This window comes from Chelonoidis abingdonii, chromosome 17 (genome assembly GCF_003597395.2).
Source record: "Chelonoidis abingdonii isolate Lonesome George chromosome 17, CheloAbing_2.0, whole genome shotgun sequence".
In the NCBI taxonomy this organism is placed as follows: Eukaryota; Metazoa; Chordata; order Testudines; family Testudinidae; genus Chelonoidis; species Chelonoidis abingdonii.
Window position 1 is genome coordinate 39,084,472 of NC_133785.1, and position 19,233 is coordinate 39,103,704.

The 19,233-nt window shown below is 42.4% G+C and overlaps 1 protein-coding gene across 6 annotated transcripts in view; it reads left to right on the plus strand.

The window, feature by feature from the left end:
• Positions 1 to 19,233, plus strand: part of FHIT (fragile histidine triad diadenosine triphosphatase) — a 1,173,656-nt gene that overhangs the window by 1,128,349 nt on the left and 26,074 nt on the right. For all 6 annotated transcript variants that reach the window (XM_075073112.1, XM_075073110.1, XM_032781826.2 and 3 more), the window contains one exon: positions 17,455 to 17,564. In XM_075073112.1, coding sequence (XP_074929213.1) covers positions 17,455 to 17,556 — 102 coding nt within the window. In that variant the 3' untranslated portion in view covers positions 17,557 to 17,564. The remainder of the gene's footprint in view (positions 1 to 17,454; positions 17,565 to 19,233) is intronic.

A 19,233-nucleotide genomic window follows, 5' to 3' on the forward strand; every position in this document is an offset into this window, starting at 1 on the left:
GCTGTGCCACAAGTTTTTCAGCTTGGCTTCCACAGCTCTTTACCATGTTGTTTTCAGGCAGCCTCATTGTTGCTTTGCCACTCTAATGATTGGACTCAGTTTCCATCTGAAGCACATGGCCAATCCATCTCCAATGCCTCCTGGCAATGACCGTGCTCCTATCTTCTTGGCTGTACTGTGTCCATAGATCTTGGTTTGAGATTGTTCTGGGCCAAACGATATGAAGGATTTTTCTGAGGCAGGTTGTGTGAAATGAAGACATGGACATGTCATACTTTAACTTTCTCATTTTCCAGCATTCTGCACTATAAAGTAGTGTTGACAATACGCAGCTCTGATAAATCTTGAGTTTGGTTTCGGTGTTGTATTTTGATGATTTCCAGACTGTGTTTAAGCTCCTGAATGGACACTCTTCTCATCCCTTAAAGACCTGGACTTTGCAGATGCTGCTGCTCTCCTATTACACCCAACACCATATACAATAAAAAAAAAACTTGACTCAACACATTCAGCCAGCAAATTGGACTGAAAATCAACCACAATAAGACAGATATCATGACCTTTAATATTGCCTCACCATCACCAGTACGGATAGAGGATCATGTTCTCACCAATGTAGAAACATTCACATATTTGGGCAGCGCCATCAGTCAGGACGGTGGAACAAGCCAGGACATCCAGAACAGAATCAGGTGAAGCAAAGCTTTGCTACATGTGAAAATGTCACAGGCGGAGGGGTGGAATCCTCAGCCCCAGCTGGCTAGCATGGCTGCATAGCAGAGCTCTGGCTGCATTCAACAGGATGTGGGTGACACACGGCTGACAATACAGCCACTCCCAAGTGGGATTCTATACCTGTGGCTCCCTAGCCTACCCACATTCCCCCTTCCTCGTGAAGTCATGTCACGGAGATCTCAACAGAGCTCATGGCAGATATTCTCTGCTATGGGCTTTCCACTGTGCCTCTGATGCACAGCTTTCCATTGTGGCTTTCTGCCTACAGTACCCCAGGATTTGGCTCACAGTATTTGATTGGGATTTCCCATAGCCCTTTTTGATTGTCACATCTTCAATATTTCCCTCTGCTCACTGCTGATTTAAATGTCATGACATTTTAAATATGACTAATTATAACAAAACTGTATATAAAACATTATGTTGCCGAATAGCCTTATTTTACAAATTGAGTGTTATTCCTACATCTCTCTCTCTCTCTGCCTACTCATAAAACCCCATCAGCATAGTCTCTGAGTCTAGCTGATCAGCGTGTCTGTGACCAGGAGTGTAGACTGGTTGGTTCATTTGCTGTGTAGTGGTAGATACTATGAAGAAAACAAACTGTATCAACTTCTCCAACACAAATGTGTCTTCTTTGCCATGCGATGAATCTTACTGAGTTTGTGGCTAATCTTTGCCCAGCCTAAGATTAATATGTGAAGTTCTGACTCTGGGAAGCCCTGTGTAGGTAACTAGACCAGATCGCTTCAGTACAGAAACCTAAGGATTGGTCACACTGTCCAAGTGGCATGGAACATTACTCTGCCTATGCAGACAGCTTGAGTTGCCAGCACTGCTTCTTTGGAAGAACGCTATTTTCCATTGAGTAATGCATGCACACGGACAAAGCTTTTGAATCATTGTGCTTGGTTCAATGGCTGTTATTGACTGAAAAGAGAATTCTTCCGGAAGAGCAGCGTGGATCAGCGGCATACGTAAACAGGGTAATAGGCCATCCAACGTCATCGCCTGTCTGGCTGCCATTTCCTACCCGTGTCTTCTCCCAACGCTTTTCAAGCATCCAGCCAGTTCTCATGAACACATTACTGGGAAGTTCCACATCTCTGAATGGGGACTCATCTCTCTCTAACCTTCTCTTCCCATTTGTGTAGAGGGATGACCTGAAAAAGAGCTCTGTATAAGCTTGAAAGTTTGGCTCTTTCTCCAATAGAAGTTGATCCAATAAAAGATATTACTTCACCCAACATGTCTCTCTAAAAGGGTAGAGGTGTTTGAAACAGAATGAGTTAGCCAGGAGGATAATGACCAGCTCAGTTTCCTTTAATCCCTGTTGAAAAAGTATCCAAACACAATGCCCAATCTCCCCTAGACATGCACTGTACTGTAGATAACACGCCGCCAAGTGTTTGGCAGGCTTGGCTTTGCCCCTATGGACATTATGTCAAGTATCTCCCTTCCATTGTGTTCTGTTTCCCGGAATTTCATCTCACTTTCAGCCAAACTGGAATTCTGTCAAGATCTGGGATATGAAATGATCCTCAGGATGCAAGCTATGTATTTTACTGAACATCATAAATGAAAAGACTGCCATATATACAGCTCCATTCCTCATGTATTGTTTACGAGTCTTTAATACTTTCAAAACCAATTCATTTTGGTTTAGTTCAGATAAGTGACTACGTTTTCTGATCACATTCATATACATTATTGCTGTGAAACACATTTCTGAGAGTTAGAAACTTCAGCTGTAACCAGCTGAAGAAGACTCTACAGATGGCTACAGAACATCCTAGAGGTCCTGATTGAGTAAAATACATAAACATGTGCTAAAGTCTATGTATGTGCTTAAAGTTAAGTATGTGTGTAACTGCTTTGCTGAATAGGAATGCAATTACTCATGTTTTCAGAGTTAAGCATGTGTTTAAGGCCAGTCTCCAAAGAATCAAAGAGAAGAAAATAAAACCTGTAATCATTACAGCAAAGAGTCAGTGCAAAAAGTAACTTCCCGCAAACATTGCATTGATACACAGTTTATTCCAGTGAAGTGACAGAGCTAATATCAGAGTAGGTGAGATAGTGAAGACTTTGTCCTTTTCATAAAGATGTGCTGAAATAATGGGGAAAAGTCTCCAGTAGACAGTGGCAAACTGTAGTATTTTATGAAATGCTGATAATTTATTTTGGGCTCCTTAGCTGTTCACCCTGGTTCCTGAGAATCGAACACCAGCAAGAAGAAGATACCTGAAAACTGTGTTTCTGTTAGTGCTTTGGCATTACATCCCACTAAAAGTCCTGTTGTAAATGAAATAGAATCCTATACAAACCCAGCAGATTGGGAATTCACAGGATGCCAGTATTTCTTCTGATATATAGAACTATAGAGTTAGAAGGGACCACAAGGGTTATCTAGTCCAGTGGGTCTCAATCAGGGGTAGGTACGCATACCCCTGGGGATACACAGAGGTCTTCCAGAAGATACATCAGCTCATCTGGATATTTGCCTAGTTTTGCAACAGGCTGCATAAAAAGCACTAACGAAATCAGTACAAACTAAAATTTCATACAGACAATGACTTGTTTATACTGCTTTTTATATTATCTGCTGAAATGTAAGTACAATATTTATTAGGGCTGTCAAACAATTAAAAAAATTAATTGCAATTAATCACAAGATTAAAATCCTGATTGATTGCAGTTTTAATCGCATTGTTAAACAATAATAGAATACCATTTATTTAAATATTTTAGATGTTTTCTACATTTTCAAATATATTGATTTCAATTACAACACAGAATACAAAGTGTACAGTGCTCATTTTATATTATTTTTTATTACAAATATTTGCACTGTAAAAAAGATTCTAAAAATATTTTTCAGTTCACCTCACACAAGTACTGTAGTGCAATCTCTTTATTGTGAAAGTGCAACTTACAAATGTAGAATTAATATTTTTTTATATAACTGGACTCAAAAATAAAACAATGTAAAACTTTAGAGCCCACAAGTCCACATTTGTAAGTTGTAAATTGCACTTTTACAATAAAGAGATTGCACTACAGTATTTGTATGAGGTAAACTGAAAAATACTTTTTCATTTGTTTAGCTTTTTTATAGTGGAAATATTTGTAATAAAATAATAAAAATATAAAGTCAGCACTGTACACTTTGTATTCTGTGTTGTAACTGAAATCAATATATTTGAAAATGTAGAAAAACATCCAAAATATTTATAATACATTTAAATTGGTATTCTATCAGTTTAACAGTGCGATTAAAACTGTGATTAATCGCAATTATCTTTTTAATTGAGTTAATTTGTTTTGAGTTAATCGCTTGAGTTAACTGCAATTAATTGACAGCCCTAATATTTATATTCAAATTGATTTATAATAATATGGTAAAAATGAGAAAGTAAGCAATTTTTCGGTAATAAGATTCAGTAATTTTTCAGTGAGGTGAAACTTGGGGGTACACAAGACAAATCAGACTGCTCAAAGGGGTACAATCATCTGGAATGGTTGAGAGACACTGATCTAGTCTAACCCCCTGCCAAGATGCAAGATTTTTTGTCTCTAAACCATCCAAGACAGATGGCTCTCCAGCATCCTTTTGAAACTCTCCAGTGAAGGAGTTTCCACGTCCTCCCTAAGTGTCTGTTCCATTGTCCTACTGGTCTGATTAGGAAAGTTTTTCCTGGGATCTGCTGGGCTGCAGTTTGAACCCATTGCCTCTTGTCTTGCCCTCTGTGGCAAGAGAGAGAAACTTTTCTCCAACTTTTTTATGATAGCCTTTCAAGGATTTGAAGATAACTATTGTATCTTCCCCCTTAATCTCTTTTCCCAACTAAACATGCCCAGTTCCTTCAGCCTTTGCTCACATGGCTTGCATACATTGTTAGTGAAGGGGATTAAATTCCTACTGAGTCCTGTCAGGTAAATCCCCAAACCGGCCCTGAGGAGGGACTGAACTACAGAGATCACAGGCCAGGGGTGTGAGTGCAAATATGGCACCAGTGCTTAATTTGTGCCAGGACTGAGCCCCGGCCCCTCTGGGCCTGACAGTTCCTAGCCCCGGCACCTCCGGGCCTGGCAGGTCAGAGCCTCGGGCACCTCCGGGCCTGACGGTTCAGAGCCCCGGCACCTCCGGGCCCGGTGGTTCAGAGCCCCGGCATCTCTGGGCCTGGCAGGTCAGAGCCTTGGGCACCTCTGGGCCTGGTGGTTCAGAGCCCCAGCACCTCTGGGCCTGGCAGGTCGGAGCCTCGAGCACCTCTGGGCCTGGTGATTCAGAGCCCCGGCACCTCTGGGACTGGCAGGTCAGAGCCCCGGCACCTCTGGGCTTGCTGCACCAGTTATGAATATAAAAAAATTACTTAAGTCCCAGCACCTAATTGCTTGAGCCCTGGCACCTTTTTCATTATAGATTAAGCACTGGGTGGCACAAGTCACGTGTGTGTGTGTTTCCCTCTCCAGATCTTGCAGCAGTGGCGTGCAGGGCCAGTCCTCTTGCACGGTGTTAGAATAAAGCCGCTTGTAGGCAGCTGTAACGTACCCAGGCTGCAAATGGCCCTCAGTGGACTGAAAACAGAGCCCAGGATGTGGTGGCGCTCAGTGTCCTGTTATGCTGTCAGGCTTGGTGGGAAGGGAGATGTCATAAGAGCTCCTTTATTGGTGCTACACCAGGGAAGGATTCACCACCGATCCCCTCTGAGCCAGAGGCACAGCTTTTAGGGCCTGGTTGCCTACACAGTAGGGCACAAGGCAGCTATAACATGCCAGTGAACTCCCTCCTCATTTGAGTACAGTCTACTATGGAGCACAAAAATGCTTTACAGTCCGTTGATGTAGAAGTAGAACTTTTAACACGCACACACCCCGGCATATAAAAATCTGACTGAACAATATCCTTTTGCAGTTTATGCAGTTTGGGGCATTTGGTTGGAAGAGACACACACAGGAATCCCAAGGCGGGTTTGTGTTAGCACAACCAGTTGAGTAGTAAGTAATATCTGATCCAAGTTGTGGGACTGGCAAAGGCTCAGATCTTTCTTTGGCTACCGGCTTGACAATATGATATTATAATACATAATTGGCTAAGCAATCGAGTTTTGTTATAGTACAGTAGTTTGACATAATTAGTTTCCAGTGCTCTGATTTTTCTTGTATTTAAATACTTTGGTAGTTATAAATTCTTAAGCATCAACACTACATATTCATTGAGAAGAGGAACATTGCTAATTAATAGAAAAGCTATTTTCAGCACTTTTAGCTAGAAAGCGACAGTAAAGACTTCTGCTTTTCTTCCAGGGGCGTTGCGTTAGTTTAAGACTCCTTAATGTAGTCAACACTCAAAGCCGCCTCCAGACCTAGAGCCAGGATCACAATAGCCTGCTGCGTTGTGAATTGAGAATTTCCCCCTGTAAAGGGTAAGACGCAGAGGTTCCACAATGTGAATGTATTCTAAAACAATACTATGCTCCCCTTGAGGCTAGCAGTAGTAAAAACATAAACCATTCTGCTGCACTAACAACTTTAATAAAATAACATAAAGCACAGCTGTCAGGTTTGCCAGTATCCTCACATGAGGAGACATGAGTGAGAAAATGAACACTTTTCACAAACAGAAATATTCAAAAAGCTTCACTGTTTACAAGTAATCAGAACTGACGGTCAGAGATTATTGGTGGAAGAGCATTTTCTGCTTGAGGTGAAAAAAGAGGATAATTTATCAGGAAACCCAAGAAGTCAGACATCAGAAATGATCTGATTGAGGAAGGGCATTACCTTAGAAATAGTGCGTTTATTTGTTCTGCAAAGCAAGGAGATGTAGTAGGTTGGTAAACAAGAGTCTTAGTGCTCGAAGAATGTTGAACAGACACACTGTGTAATTTCCCCAGCAACTATGATTTGAGAATTGTGCAATATGTGCTTCAGTGCTGGCTCAGAATTACAAAAAGAGTTTATAATGTAATAGAGTTGGCTACAATCAATGTCCGGTTTCTTTTTGCATTCTGTTCCCGCCTTTGAGAGGATATAACTCAGCCATGCTAATTTGTTCTCTTATCTATTTTATTATGTTTTCCTTTCTGAGCCATTCCACTAAATGCTAAGCATGCCAAAACCTGATCTTTTTTCTGCGTTCACATAGCTTTGGGTTACTGAATGTTATGGCTGGACAGTTCTCTATCTGGAGTGGTGCCTTTGTTACCTTTCTCTTATGGAAATAGATGAATTATTGATACTTCCAAAAGATACACTACAATATAAAGAAGCCTTCAGAGGACAGCATGTCACTGCGTAATGCAACATCTGTGCATTGTGCTGCACTTCCCTTCACAGCTTTCTGCAATCCCTTGCCACTAGCTGTCCAGGACTTGTCCTACAGACACAATTATTATTAGTATGTCTTAAGTTACTACTTCCTGCACCAAATGCTTGTTGGAACTCTGTTCTGAAGAGAACACTTAGTTCTACTTGGAGCTTGAAGGCTGAATCATCCAAGATATCACAGAGGAAACGTTCTTTCTTTATTGGTATTCATGAACTCGGATCCTAGCAGGTTAACCCTGGATGTCTCAATGGGTATTTCTAGCTACTTGGTGGTTTGATAGCTCTCTGCTCTTTCTCTTTCCCATGCTAAAGGGGATATATATTTCTACTCTCCACTTGCTCAGCTCATCAAGTGCCAAGTTGCTAGGATTAAAATTCCCTCAGTGACGTGAAGACTCTGTTCCTCCCCAGGACCCTCACCTCACGAAGCATCTCTGAAGAACTTGTCCTCTGCTACACTGAGTCCAAGGTAGTGAAGTGGTTGTTCATCATCCTCCAGCCACTACTCATCAGAGCTTGCCCCAGCCAATCATAATGTTGACTCACACAGAGCTCTGCTTTCCCTGGCCCTGCGAGCAGCCCTGCTCATCCCAATTCAGAATGCTACTGCAAGATCATTCTCTGAGCCCATCACTTTGATTGCCGAATCCCTGTTCTGGCAGTAGAGAATATTGCATCAAACACAAGCTGCACTTTCAAGGCCATTCACAGTCAATTCCCTCCACAACTATCACCTCTCATTCAGTATCAAACTGTTGATGCTCACCTCCCAGTGGCACATGGGGCCAGCCTCCATCACTGCTTGTTAAATTTTCAAACAGGCATCGTTATGCTTTCTCCCAGACTGCTCCTCGTGCTTGGGAGGAGCTCTCCACAAACATCTGCTGTTTTTACAGCACCAAGCACCTGAACCAAGACTGTTGCTCCTAGGCACTAGGATACTATAACTAATAATAATAATATTGTGCTCTTGCAAAATGTATGTGTTTCATCTTGGTCCCTGAAGGATACTTGACAGACACTGTATGTAATTTACTTAGCAATGGTAAGTTAAAGATTGTATAACGTGTATCAGTGTTCTGCATTGCCAGGGAGGCTGAGTGGTAAATGATGTTCCTTTTCAGTATACATTGACTACCCCTCACTTGAAACGGGCAATTTTCCAACACAATTAGAAACTCAGAAGTTTGGTTTCAGTACAGAATTTGGAACCCAAAATCTTTAATTGGATTTAATGTTGCCCTGAATGCTTTTCTCTAAACCCACTAACTATACAAGTTATTTCTAGAAAAAAAATACATTCTTTCTCGCTGAAGCACCTTAACATTAAGCAACATGTAAATATTACCCTCATAACTTAGGGAAGGGAACTAAGGTATAAGGGGAACCATTGTAAGAATCAATCATTCTCCATGTTTAATCAGAAACATTCATAGAAGTCCAGTTAAAGCTACTGTCAGAGAACATCATTTCAGGTAGATAAAGTGAGATGACTCCAGATAAAATATTCCCCCCCCCCCAAAGCTTTGCAGAAATAGAATTCCCTTATATAAAATCTCAGGCTTCAATGTGTCCTATATCTGAATATCACTATGCGAGTAAACACTTTAGCTCAAGTTCTCCAACTTTATTCGGTCTGAGCAGAAGAAAACACTGCAGACAGAAGACAGCAGCTATTTTCACTTTTACCTCTGAGCAGAGCCTGGGAGCAAGGGAGGGTGGAAAGCTTTGCGTTTATTGCATGACAGATGTTTATTAGAATGATCCTAGATGCACCATTGGGATTTGCATTTGTGTCTAAATATGAATACTCTTCAAAATGTGTCTTCACAACAGTCTCTCTCTAGGAAGTGTGTACTGGCTGTTAAGCTAGTTTCATACTTGAACTCAAAATCAATCTCATTTAAGCTGAAATGTGTATTTTTTCCTGGCCTGAAAATTAGCCTTTCAAGATGGCAGAGTCCCCTGAAAACTTCTAATAATCCACAACTTTGGCAGGTGCTCTCTCTCGTCAAGATCTCATGCCCCCTTGAACACAAAAAGTAACTTCACGACTGTGAGGTGCATTGTAGCTTCTATGTGGTCAACTCTCAGAGTCTGGCTCCTGTGAGAATGTAGGCTTTGGATGTAGCATGCTGATGAAACCACATAAGGAATGTGGCTACCAGAGACTTGGCATCCAGATCCTCTTGGCATCTTTGAACATCTCTGCCTTTGGCCATCCTTACAATGGCATAAACAACTAAGAGGCTTTGTCATCATAATTCCTTTCCAAGCTCAGAAATTACTGTCACTGTAACCCAAGACTTTAACCTAGATCAGATCTCAGGGACACTATGCTGCTAGTTATGGCTATTTTATATTAGAGTGCTGTTGAATGTTAGAGTCAGAATTAAATAATGAGTGAAATGGATCATGTGCAAGTTGAACAGTGGATGAAGTCAGCGGTGGACAAACAGGTCAGTCAATGGTTTATTGGCCCCTGCCTGTTGCAGCTGAAGAAAGGAAGGCATGGTTTTACTCTCTCTCTCCCTAGCGATATCTATATTTGTAACTGTTAGTACAGCCCAACATGGCAGCATGGGGAAAAGGCTCCCAGGAGCCTGTGGAAGTTATGGCAGCCTCCCAAGGTTGCCCTGTGAGCCATAGTAATGCCTGGAACAGCTTGCCGAATCTGTACTGGAAGCCAAGATATTTGAGTCAGTTGGGTTAGAAGGCAAAGGCTGAGAATCCATTGCTATCCTGTTGTAGCCATTTTAACCTTCCATCAGAGATTGATTAGTTTTAAAGGTTACTAGTTGTGCAGCTAAATAAAACCCCTCTCTCTTTTGTCGACTTTGAGAAACCATTTTGGACTCTGATTTCCATTTGGAAAACACAGTGTTTTTAGCAAACAAGAAAAAAGCCATTTTCAGTGTTTGTGGATTCCCAGTATATATAGGGTACGTGATTGAGTTATAGGAATCAAAAACACTGTTAAAATGTACTTCAGTTTATTCTGCAACCCAAATTAAATTTGTCCTGATGAACTGGAATCTGAATCCACCCTTAAATCTTGATTAAATAATAGCATCCTGGAAAGAGAGAGCAGAGACCAAACAATTTAACACTGTCTCTTGCTATTTAAACAAAAGCAAAAAGACAAACAATTTGGTTGGGAGGGAGACAGGTCTCATGGTACCCATGAGGAAGATGGCTGCCTAGTCCCAGACCCCTTCACTCTCCAAGTATCAATTCACCTGTAATAATTACTTTCCTAGAAAATTGGCAATAGTTTCTGTCATAAAAGATTAATTAATCCCCTGGAAAAATGTCAAACTGTTGACTATGGATTCCAATCAAAAACTGCGCAGCAACAAGAGACTTAAGCCCGAATCACCTCAAACAATGGGGAGAACGCAAGGCTACAGCAGAGCCTAGCTCAGGATATTGTGGCACTGAAAAAATTCCTCACAGCCCAACTGGATTCAATCTCAACAGCTATACATGGCCTCTCTTAAGATGTATGTGATGTAGAATCCTAAATGGCTCATTTGGAAAATGAGCTATAAGACACTACCATTGAAGCCAGTGAAATTAAAAAAGGAATTGCCTCCTTAAAGCTTATGCAGGACACAGTGAAAGAAAAAAAGGATCACTTCAAAAATAGATCTCAAAGAAACAGCCTTTGCCTCTTGGGCATTGCTGATGGTCTCAAGGAGAAAAGTATTATCAGCTTTCTTGAGAAGCTGCTCCCTGACATATTTATATTGGACTCCCAGCTGTCCCCATTAGCTATTGAAAGGGCTCAGCGAATGTCTGGTACTAGAAGGCAGGAATCTGACAAGCCCAGACCACCATCTGCAAGCTGCTGAAGTTCAATAATGAAGTCATGTTATTGAATGCTGCCAGAAAAGCTGAAACCCTTACATACAAAGGCCACAAAATTTCTTTTTTTCGTGACTTCTCTGCTGAGCTTAACAACAAGAAGGCTGAGTTCAATGGCATAAAGCAAATCCTCAGGGGGACCAATGTCAGATACAGCAGCAAGTACCCATCCACCTTCACTCTGGACTTAGCAGGCTCCACAAGATCCCCCCCGCCCCCGGCGAAGCGTCGCAGACGCTTCAAAGACTTTGGTGCAAAATTCTGTTTCACAGTTGATTCAGTCATCTCTAACTTCATGCAAGAAAATAAGCACTCAGTTACTTCAGATACCATCCTTTGGGAAGCTCTGAAAGCTACTGTAAGAGGTGAATGGCACAATAAATATGAATTTCAGCAGGGCCCCTGGGATAGATGGCCTTGCCAAACATTTTGTAATCAGCTATCTTTTCTCCTTTTCAGGGTCTTCACTGAAACATCCCAAACATGAGCCATGGCTTGTGACATAAGAACTGCTTTGATTACTTTAATATTAAAGAGGAAGAAAGATGGTTGCAACTGTAGTGACTTCGGCCCCATTATCTTTATTAAACACAGATTGAAAAATAATTGCAAAAATGTTAGTGACGTGATGGAACGTCATCCTCCCATCAAGTATACACACAGATCAGGCCGGTTTCATTAAAGGAAGATGGGGTACTGATAATATGAGAAAAATTTCTCACTTGATCCAGCAAGCTCAGATGTCAGATATTCCCTCCATAGCTCTTAACTCTAGATGCAGAGAAGGCCTTTGTTAGGGCTGAATGGCCTTTTCTAATGGCTGTCCTAAGAGCATTTGGATTAGGACCAGTGTTCCTGAACTGAGTCAGTGTATTATACAACTCTCTCCTCACTTTGCTATCAACTAAGGGGATTATTTCTCCCACATTTCCAGAAGAAAGAGGGAAGCAACAGAGTTTTCCCTTCTCCCCTCCTTTTTAATCTGTCTCTTGAATCCCTGGCAATGTATGTCAGCACTCAGTCATGGAAGGTGTGACTGTAAACAGGAAAGAATACAAAATCAGTTTATATGCTGATGACATTTTTGTGCTATTGAGGAATCCATCCTCCTCAATCCCATCATTACTGAATGTAGCTGACATTTTTGGAGAGATCTTTGGTTTTCACATTAACTGAAATAAATCACAAGCAATGGATATATCCAAATGCCCAGGTCCTTCTCAGTTTCAGCATTTTCCGTTGCAAATAAGCAACAAAATAACTTATTTGGGTGGAAAGATTTGTCCTGATCTTCCCAAAATTGTTTCTATACATATGGACTGTATAGGAAAAGAAAATCCCAAGGATGTAGAGAGGTGGTGTCTCCTCCCTCTATCTTGATTGGGGAGAATAGAAATAGCCCAAAGGAATATCTGCCCAAGAATGACTTGTATCATTAGCCTATTGCCTTTCAAGGTCTGTCCTTTGCTCTTTTCTCAAATGAATAGGCTTATTATGCAATTTATATGGGATAAAAAACAACTACACTTGTCATGCAAGACCCTTAAAAAATTCTGGGCGACTGGAGGTATAGGGTTGTCAGATTTGTATCTGTATTATCTAGCATTTCAATGTGTCCTGTTGTCAGGTGATCCACTCCAGTTGCTCTATATGCACACCAGCTGGGTTTGAGGTAGAAAAAAGCTAAGCCAGGCCATTTAGTTCCCTCTCTTCTTTTATATACCTTAAGAGGCTACCTATAACTGTAAGAAAAAATTCAATCTTTGCATCTACATGGGCCATCCTGCAATGCATTAAGACAGAGACAGCATCTGATCTTACTAATTCTCTTCTTGTACCTCTATGGGATAACCCTGTCTCAGGATCAAGGCCAACTCCACATTTAAGGCAGTTTGGATAGAAAAAGGATGAACAACAATTAAAAATATAATGCAAGATGATAGACTGGCCTTCTTCAAACATGTGTGGACAAATATCAGCTACTGCTGTCTCAGAGTTCCTTCTTTCAGTGGCTATGCCCAAAGATTCACAGCGGGTAAGGGGACAATTGGCCCATTCCAACACTCTAACCCTAGAAAAATATGTTAAAAATATGGAAACAAAAGTTACTTTGTAGGAATTACTTATAGGTGGCTTAGTGCTTTGCATTACCCTCTCTATCTCAGTCTCAGAGAATATGGGGAAAAGAACATGCCTTTATTGACACAACAGAAACCTGGGAGGATATCTGGTGTAATGTGAAAGAGACTTCCAGTTCTTTATCCTTGTGAGTCTTCCAGAACAAGGTATTAAACAGGTACTGCTTAACTCCAGAACATTGTTTAATGCTAGATTGGCAGCACACAGCGAATGCTGGAGATGCAAACAGCCACATGCCAACCTTTCACACGTCCTCTACAGCTATCAAAAAGTGCATGTGTTCTGAAACACCGTATTGTGCTCTCAACAGATTTGTCACTATCTCTGCTTCTCCAAGCTTGTGTATTTTAGAAGTGCTGGATGAGTCGGTGTTAGAAATGGATTGCAGTAACTGTTTTAGTGGCCAAAAGAGAGATTTTGTGAAAACGGACATCTGCAATTCCTCCCTCATACACAGACTGGCTTAGTGAGCAATCTACTACTGCATTAATGGAAAAAAGGACTCTATCTAATAGAAATGTTGAGAAAAAATATGAGGCTGTCTGGTCACGCATGAAACTATTGCATACTTCTTCAGTTTAGCATATAGTTGTCCCCAGCACTCATAGGTTGTGTTCTCACTTATTTATCACTTTAATAATTGATACCCTGACGGTGACCAGATGTTCTGATTTGAGAGGAACAGTCCCGATTTGGGGGGCTTTTTCTTATATACGCACCTATTACCCTCTATCCCCATCCTGATTTTTTACACTTGCTAGCTGGTCACCTTAGATACCCTGCATGACCACTAAAAGTTCAGGTTTGTTCTTTGTTTTGGTTTTTTTTCCTTTTCCAAGTAATGAAGGTTGAATTTTGTTATTTATATGCTACTTTTATCTTCAGCATGTATTTATATAGAATTTGTTTCATTATGTGTTTGTATTTTATAGAAAACAATAAAAATAAGAATTTGATAAAGGAAACAGACATGGTCCTCGCTATGTATAACCTGTGGCTCTCATTGCTTTCCCTGATCTACCCGTGATGCCCCCTCAATGCCCCATTCATCTGCTTCTCAGAAAAACATCTTTGAGCTTCCTTCTGGGCCACCCCCATCTTTGTGTAACCTTTTCCTGAGCTGGCCCACTAAGCCACGGCCTTCTCCTCACTAGTGTCTCTCCAGCCTCTTCTCAAAGCCTACCGGAAATTAGCCAGCTCAAACTCTTAGCTCTGTTGTGCCGTACAGCATCCTATGCTGAGTAACCACATGATCCTCTCAGTGTTAACCTTCTCTTTGTCACAGTGACCCTCGGCCTGCCTGTCTCCAACGCTAGAGCTGGTCTGAACATTTTCAACTACATTTCGTTTTGTTAGGGCCAAAACATTTCATGGTACTGGCTTCAGCGACATTTTCCGAGCCCCACTTGTACCCTACAACCAGGTGGCCAGGGCACCAGTGTGGGATGTGGGGGATCCAGGTTCAAGTCCTTGGACTGCCTGATTCAGAGCTTTTCCATCCCAGGTCACTCTGAATCAGGCAGCGCAGTGGCCCAAACCAGGCTCTCACACACCCCATGCTGGTGCCCTCCTCACCAGGACACACACTCGGGTTTCAATCCCCAAATGGACGTTTCGACACAAGGCTGTTTTCACGACCATGTCTGAAGGAGTTTGGTTTCATTCCAGTGCAGAACGAAAACAGATTTCAAAACCTCCAAAGTTGCCACGAAAGGGAGTTGTCATCCTCTGGTCAGCTCTTGCCAACCCCTGCGTGCTGGCTTGTGACCCTGCCCTGTGTCACAGCTGCCAGGAGCTTGTAGCTCCTTGAGGGAGGGAAGAGGACTCTCGTGAGGTGCCTCACACACATTTCACCGCTCTGCCTTATAATCAAATTACTTGGCCAGAATACATCAGAGCTATGCCACTATTTTTGCTGGGGCCAGGGTTTCACTTGTGGTGTGTAGTGAGGACGAGGAAGAACATATGTCCCAACTGCTGGTGGTTTCTGATTTTCTCTCTAGCTCCTACGCCTCCCTGCGACATTTCCAGTTTACTGCTTGGCTGCTTTCAACTCATGTCCATCCACCAGCTGCAGGAGCCATGGGCCCATCCTCCCCTCCTTGTCCCATCCCCCCTCCAGCTGCTAATGGGTAGGCAGGTCCCAGAGGAAAGTTTCTGGTGCAGACTTTTTTCACAGTTCCTTCTCCTAACCCCACCTGGTTCAGTGTCTCACTGGACAGCTGGGAGTGCAGAAGGGTAGCCAGGAGGCAGACAGTGCCCTGAGTGGCTGGGAGACAGTGATGGTAATGGAAGAATCAAGATCCTCTCTCCCTCTTAGGTAACAGTGGATTCAGGGGAGTAAGAGAAAGGGGCAACTGCTCAGGGCCTGGGAGAGGGCGCTGACAAGGGGAAAGTCTGCTCAGGTCCTGAAGGTGACCGCAGGAGAGAAGTGGCTCAGGACCACAACAGTGGGCCAGGGCAGAGAGAGGAAGATGCTGCTCAGGACTTCTGGCAATGGGAGAAGGGGGGTCATCAGACAAAAGGGACCATGGAGGGGGACAGCCTGAGGTGTGTGAATGAGATACCAAGAAGAAATGAGCTTCTGCATATGACATATTTGCACCATTAGTAGCTTTGGGGGCTTTAAGACTGATTGCAGGTGTTTCGTAAATTCTTTCTAGGCTACAGCTAATTACCTTCCTTGAAACACAGGAAACCAAGACTGTTACCCTAATAACCCCAGATACCTTCACATGCCACCACTTGAAGATGCAGTCTCGTGATTATTGGCATTCATTTAAAGACACTTAATGTCCAGGCTTCTCTTTGATGCAAGTCCTGGAGGCAGAAAGGGTCTAGGTTGAAAAACATAAGCAATGTACCTTCCCGTTTTTTATACCTTTTTTTCTAATCCTGTGAAATTGTTACAAGATGGATTTATAACGTACCTACAGCTCATATAAAAAATGAAAATTAGTCCTCTACTAGTGGAACAGTTATACAGTTTAATTTGCCTACAGCTATTGTATCTGCCTTGATATGGAAGGTAATAGCAGAATATGAAATCTGTGTAGCAGAATGTAACACTGCCTAGGACTTTAGCTGGCAGAAGAATTCTGAGCAGGAGAAATATAGCACAAATAAAAGTATTTGTGGGTTGGATATATGCTAATAATCCTAGTTTATTGCTAAACACACCATATATGGCAATGCAGTTTGCTTGGCAAATGTAACATTGTTTTCATCTCTGCTCTTAACTGCTTCATTTTCAGTAATAACGTTTGTTCTTGAATAAGAGGTGCAAATTCATTATTTTCTGCAACTGGCTGTGACAACAAAAAAAAGTAGATATTGTAATGTTCTTCTTTGGAAGCACTGATGCGATGAATATGCTCTGCACTGCATTCTGTACCTAGACACATTAAAAATCTGCAATGCTTCGGAGCCAAAATAAGGATTTAATGTGAATGTTTTTGATTTGTCTTCTATCCTCAGTAATAATACTCTTTGTATGATCAGTGGCAGCTATTTTTGAGGCTACATATGTGTGAATAGACAGTGAAATGAGGTTTTACCACTAAGTCTGACTGTCTCTCCTCCAGTGGAGAGTCCAGGACAGTATTTCAAATGGCCACATCAGCAGTGACCGCACTTAGTACTCACTGTGCAGTACACAGCACTTCATTGTGTGCCTATTTGCCAAGCCCTATGCAAAGGTTTAATAATTCACATGCGTATGATTATTCCCATTCAGATAGGCAACTGAAATACACAGTGGTTAAAGGAAAAGACAAGCTTTTGTGTCTGGGACAGGATATATGTATCCTGCTCTTGGCATGGGGAGGGTGGGGAAGAGAAAAAGTGCCTGTATTGAAAAGTGCCTGAATAAACCATTGGTCCTCTGCAGCACGTTGGCAGTTGGGTTTCTCTGTGCAGGAAGGTTTGGGGCCGGGACCATGGCCATATCTATCCGCATGGCGAAGCAAAAACCAGAGGGAAATTTAGCATAAAATTCCTATAAAATGTCATAACGTTTGCTGCGAGCACAGCTCCCTCCAAAACACTCAACTGGCATCCCAGTCCATCAATTACCCCCACATTCACAGTCGCTGTTAATTATCCTGTTCCTGACCTGCCTCACTCCAGAGAGTTGATTAATACCTGCTCTTCCCCTCCCACCCTGAGAATCGAGCAGTACTTCCCCTTTACCATACAGAATCCATCCGTGCTCACCCTCTACATCCACACCACTCTTTCTCTTGCCCCGAGTCCGTCGATACCATTCACGGCCTAGCTCAGAGTCCATCCATACCACACACGCCCACTCCCATGGCGGTTCTGACAGGGGAAGAATTGGGAGACCATTAACTAACTCCACTCTTTGTTTTGTGTTTTCCTAAGCTGGAACGTCACGACAAAGGAGAAGAGGACTCCCCTGTCAAGTGGAGGTCTGAGGATGAAATGGCAGCCGAAGCAGCAAGCCTGAAGAAATATTTTCAGTAAAATCTGAGGTAACGATTCCTAAGAGATGGTACAGATTGATTGATTTATGCAGCACCCAAAACGGGCATTGTAGGGTATGTCTACATTGCGAGAAAAGCACTAGGTCGCAGATCCTGGCTCAGCTGATGCAGAGCTCAGGCTGTGGGGCAATACAATGGCAGCACAACCTTTCAGACTTGGGCTGGAGTGCGGGGGAGGAGGCATCATGAAGCGGGGGAGGTCTCAGAGCTGAGACACCAACCTGAGCTTGAATGTCTACATTGACGTGTTTAGCCCTGCAGACCGAGTCAGCTGGCCTGGGCTTTGAGACTTGGTGTCACAGATTTTTTATAGCAGTGCAGCCGGACCTAGCAGGCACAGGCCCTGCCCTAAGGCGTTTACAATCAAGCTTACAGGGAGCAGAAAAATGATAAAAGTGGCAAGAGAGGGAAGGGAGCACATGGGTCACAAAGGAAGGCCAGGCAGTTTCTTGGGTTTGTTACGTACATAGCACTGTGGTTCCAAAAGAATATGCTGCGTCCGCTACGCTCCTCAAACTCATCAGCACCGGCTTGGAGACATACTCAGCAAGCCATGTCCAGGAAGCAAGACCTAGCTCACTGAAACAGGCACAATTTGCTAACAGCTTCCACCCAGTGGTGTCTGGCAGGCCCCAGCTTTCGTGATATTCACAATAGGAAATAGTCTCCAAATATGTGGGGTAACTTGATAAATGTTCACGTTTTAGAGAGAGACCACTCTGTGCATTTTATGCAAATATCTGTATCGTATATGCAAGGCCCAGTGCTAACCCTATTACAAGTGCTACTTTACGTTTGTAAGTCTTAACTCAGCAGTTCAGTGTCACGCTCAAAATAAACCTGCTGGGAAGCTGCACATGATGATAAATTTTCCATTGGCCCTAAAAGAAGAAACCGTTTTTTTTGGGGGGGGGGGCGGATAAAAAGAGCGTGGCAAGTGCTAACATTTGGTGCTGTCGAAATTGATATATTTTCATCTTATACCTGGAGTCCCAGATGTGGGATCCTTCCAATAGAAATGAATTAGCCCCCTGGGACCCATCTGAGTTCTGCAAGGATGTAAAGCTCTGTGATAGTGCCACAAGTTTTCTCTTCTCTTCCCCGTCAGTCATTAGCATCATCCAGCACACTCATTTCTCTGTTGTTTCTCACTGTTTCGTATTTTGTCTCCTAGGGAGCAGGAAGCCTATAAATCTGTCTGCCTTGTGGCTGCGACTTGCTATTTGCAGCACAGCTTGGTAAATCTTAAGCTTGGTAAAGCTTAAACTCCACAGGTCGCTCAGCTAATATGCGTGGCCATAATGAGTTTTGATTGTCAGGTTCTTAGCTACTATGTCACTTGTTTTCAATTCCTCAGATCCTTTTCGCCTTGAACTTTTCCTGGCTCACCTCTCATTTATTCACAAGAAGAGGATGCAATTAGAAAATATCCAACGTAGGCAGAAGGGAGGTATTCTTAGATGATGCACATTCAAGCACAATTGTGCAATAACAAGAGGTTCTGTTTAGAGAAGTAATTAACTTACTGCAGCATTCATGCAGACTGCACTTTGCTGTACTTTATAAACATGGAGATTGAAAAGACTGCTTGGACCCATTTATTTTCCAATGCAGGCTCTTTCCCTGCTGTATATTTTGTAGGGCTTCTTCTGGTCTA